Raw genomic sequence first — 3057 nt, forward strand, 5'->3', positions numbered from 1 at the left:
GTATGAAATACAAAGAAACAACTCTATTATATTAAGTATGGCAAAGCCTACAAGTAACTATAGGCAGCGGCATACCCTCCACTTATCCTTAAACTAGGAAATTAAAAATATTATGCCATGTTAGACTAATTATTTTCAATTGATCCTATATGCTACAACAATACCTCGATGGAAAATGAGGCCACCAGTGACAGAAGCACCAGTCCAGCCGCCAGTAGATCTTGTTGCTGATTTTTCTTCTAGTGAGATCTTTAAAGATTTCACTCTTTTTTCAAAACCTTTTTTAAAAAGGGGCAGGATTACTTCTATAACACAGAGTGAGTATCAACTATAAAGCTTACTTAATTTTGTTGCCATTCACTCCCTCTAGTTCTCCTGTGCTATCCGCCCTCCACAAAAAGAAAAGTGGGTGTACACTCATAATAGTAGGTATTACTCATGCATAAAATGCTGCATTTATAGTATAGTAGTAGACTATTGGCAAAGATTATTAATATTATTTTTTTTAAATTAATAAACAATATTTACAGTGCATTGATAGTATGTTCAAAGTGATTGCTCAATAAAGTTGATATTTTATCTTCAAAACCAGCCAACAGGAGTGAAGTATGATCACCACTCCTCCTATTACTACTCTCACTGTATGAGGAGACACTTTTAGAATAAGAACAACCATCACTAGTGGACACACCCACTCCCTCTGAACTAGACACGCCTCCTTCTGTGATGGACACACCCCCAGTAGTAGTTGTCTCGCTGATTGTTCTACTGATATTATTTGAATTAGCTTGTGAAGTTGCTTCCATTAGTAACTCCTCTAAATGAAGTACTCTATCTTCACTTGTTAGTAATAGACCCTCACTATGGGGCAATGACATCATGTGACATCATCGTAATGACATCATGTGACATCATCACTCACTTTAGTTTCAGTTTCTGTTTGCATTCGTCTAATTCTTTCTCTCGTTTGTTCAGTTCCCTTTTAAGGTCGTCCTATTAATTAATAATAATTGAATAATTAATTAATGATTAATTAATTACCAGTGATATTGATGCTCCTAATTCTAGCTTTTCCTTTTCATCAAATCTAAAAATAAAATTAAATAAAAATTGTCACTAAAATCATATTAAAAGGCATACTTGTTTTTCAATGCTCTATATTTCTCCTTCAGTTTGTTCTCATCCAGTGTTAGTGTCTCTATTGTCATCTGGAGTGTCTTCACCAGCTGCTGGTGGTACATCTCTTCACTGTGCAACTGGACCTGATGGTCCTCCTCCATCTTCCTATAATATACATGTACATGTACATTAATACACAATATTATAATATTGATTGTGATCAGCTATACAGTGTATTATCATCATCGTCATTATTATTATAATTAATTCACTTCATGATGGAGTCCTTCTCTTCTATTATTCCTCTCAAGTTAGTGATGATATCGTCTTCTCTCATTTCTTTATTCATTGCAGACACTCTCAGCTCTAACTCCTAATGAACATACAATATACATGTACATATAAATCAGTAATTATACTGTACATGTACAAGTACATACATGTACATGTACATGTATGTACATGTACATCAGTCATTAATTTAATATACACATGTAATACATTCTACATATGCATATACATTGTACATGCTTACACTCCATTACCTTACCCTGTTGATTCCCATCAGTTCATTTGATTTATTGTACCACTTGTCAATCTCCTTTAGACTGTTCCTAGTCTGCTCACGAGCTATATCACGCTCCTTCTTTAACCTACAATTAATAATTTAATATTTATTATTTATTATTATTATTTACTTTTTAATTTTCTTTTGTTTTTCAGTATCATCATAACAATCATCATATCTCATATCCAACTGCTCCTGTTAATTAATTAATCATTAATTAATTAAAGTACAGTGTACAGTACTTGTAATGCAGTGATAGTCTTTGTTAGTTTCATATTGTCATTAGTTAGTGTCTCAATCTCTTCTTCATAAGAGAGTACCTTCTCCTCTAAACACTAACAATACACATACACATGTATTAAATACTGTACATGTACATGTAGATATAGATATAGATGTACATGTACATGTATAATGTATTTCAATTACTTGTATAGTTTGTGTTCTTTCATCCATTATCTGTACATGAGTATTGATGTACATGTAAATAAATAAATAAATAAAATAATGATAATAATTACACAAACTTGTGTCTTTGTTTTGGTGGCTTTTAGTTTCTCGTATGATTTATTTAAACGATTTAACTAATGAAGGAGGAGGAGGAGGAGGAGGTAGAAGAGATGGTGAGTGTACAGGTATGTATAATCTCATGATGTACTTCAGTTCTTAGTCTCAGTAGTTGGGTCTCAAGGTCACTGGTCTTCACTTTCAACTGTCTGTCACATTTAACCAACTCATCTTGAAGTCTCTTGATCTATCAATACACAAACCTTTACCCACTGGAACTATTGACACAATGTACACTGTACATGTACACACGTAGTTTGAGCTGATTCCAGCTATTTTTAAATGAGCCAAATTCACAAAAATACCCAAGGCTATAGCCCATGGTTTTTTCCAAAAAATGGCTCCGAAATCACCCCAATTTTTTATTAGATTTTCTGATACATATTGATGTCCTTATGCTGTGTAGAAAGTTTGAGCTGATTCCGACTTCAATTTTTCAAGTTACGGCCATTTTAAGAAAATACCAAAATTCTGAAAAATACCCAAGTCTATAGCCCATGATTTTTTCCAAAAAATGGCTTCGCAATCACCCCAAATTTTTATCACATTTTCTGATAAATATTGATGTCCTTATGCTGTGTAGCAAGTTTGAGCCAATTCCGACTTCAATTTTTTAAGTTATGGCCATTTTAAGAAAATACCAAAATTCTAAAAAGTACCTTGTACTATAGCCCATTCATTATTGCTACAAGTACATGTTCATCAGTACATGCATATACTGTACATGTAGTTCAGCTCATTCACTAACTTGTGTGGTCTTTTCCTTGAGGTGTACTCTTAGTGACGTTATCTCCTTTTCTCTT

General features: G+C 33.1%; 1 protein-coding gene across 1 annotated transcript in view; it reads right to left on the bottom strand.

Annotated features, from left to right (window-relative positions):
- LOC109586998 (coiled-coil domain-containing protein 150-like) overlaps positions 1 to 3051 on the bottom strand; it is a 10440-nt gene extending 7389 nt beyond the window's left edge. The window contains exons 1-11 of the mRNA XM_020003222.1: positions 3003 to 3051; positions 2346 to 2441; positions 2215 to 2271; positions 2117 to 2146; positions 1930 to 2022; positions 1818 to 1882; positions 1670 to 1772; positions 1392 to 1492; positions 1141 to 1284; positions 1042 to 1087; positions 923 to 993 (exon numbers count right to left, since the gene is read on the bottom strand). Of these exons, the coding sequence (XP_019858781.1) occupies positions 923 to 993; positions 1042 to 1087; positions 1141 to 1284; positions 1392 to 1492; positions 1670 to 1772; positions 1818 to 1882; positions 1930 to 2022; positions 2117 to 2143 (650 nt within the window). The 5' untranslated portion in view covers positions 2144 to 2146; positions 2215 to 2271; positions 2346 to 2441; positions 3003 to 3051. The remainder of the gene's footprint in view (positions 1 to 922; positions 994 to 1041; positions 1088 to 1140; positions 1285 to 1391; positions 1493 to 1669; positions 1773 to 1817; positions 1883 to 1929; positions 2023 to 2116; positions 2147 to 2214; positions 2272 to 2345; positions 2442 to 3002) is intronic.
- Positions 3052 to 3057: the final 6 nt, after the last annotated feature.

Source organism: Amphimedon queenslandica, unplaced genomic scaffold (assembly GCF_000090795.2).
Source record: "Amphimedon queenslandica unplaced genomic scaffold, v1.1 AMPQUscaffold_12719, whole genome shotgun sequence".
Lineage (NCBI taxonomy): Eukaryota > Metazoa > Porifera > Demospongiae > Haplosclerida > Niphatidae > Amphimedon > Amphimedon queenslandica.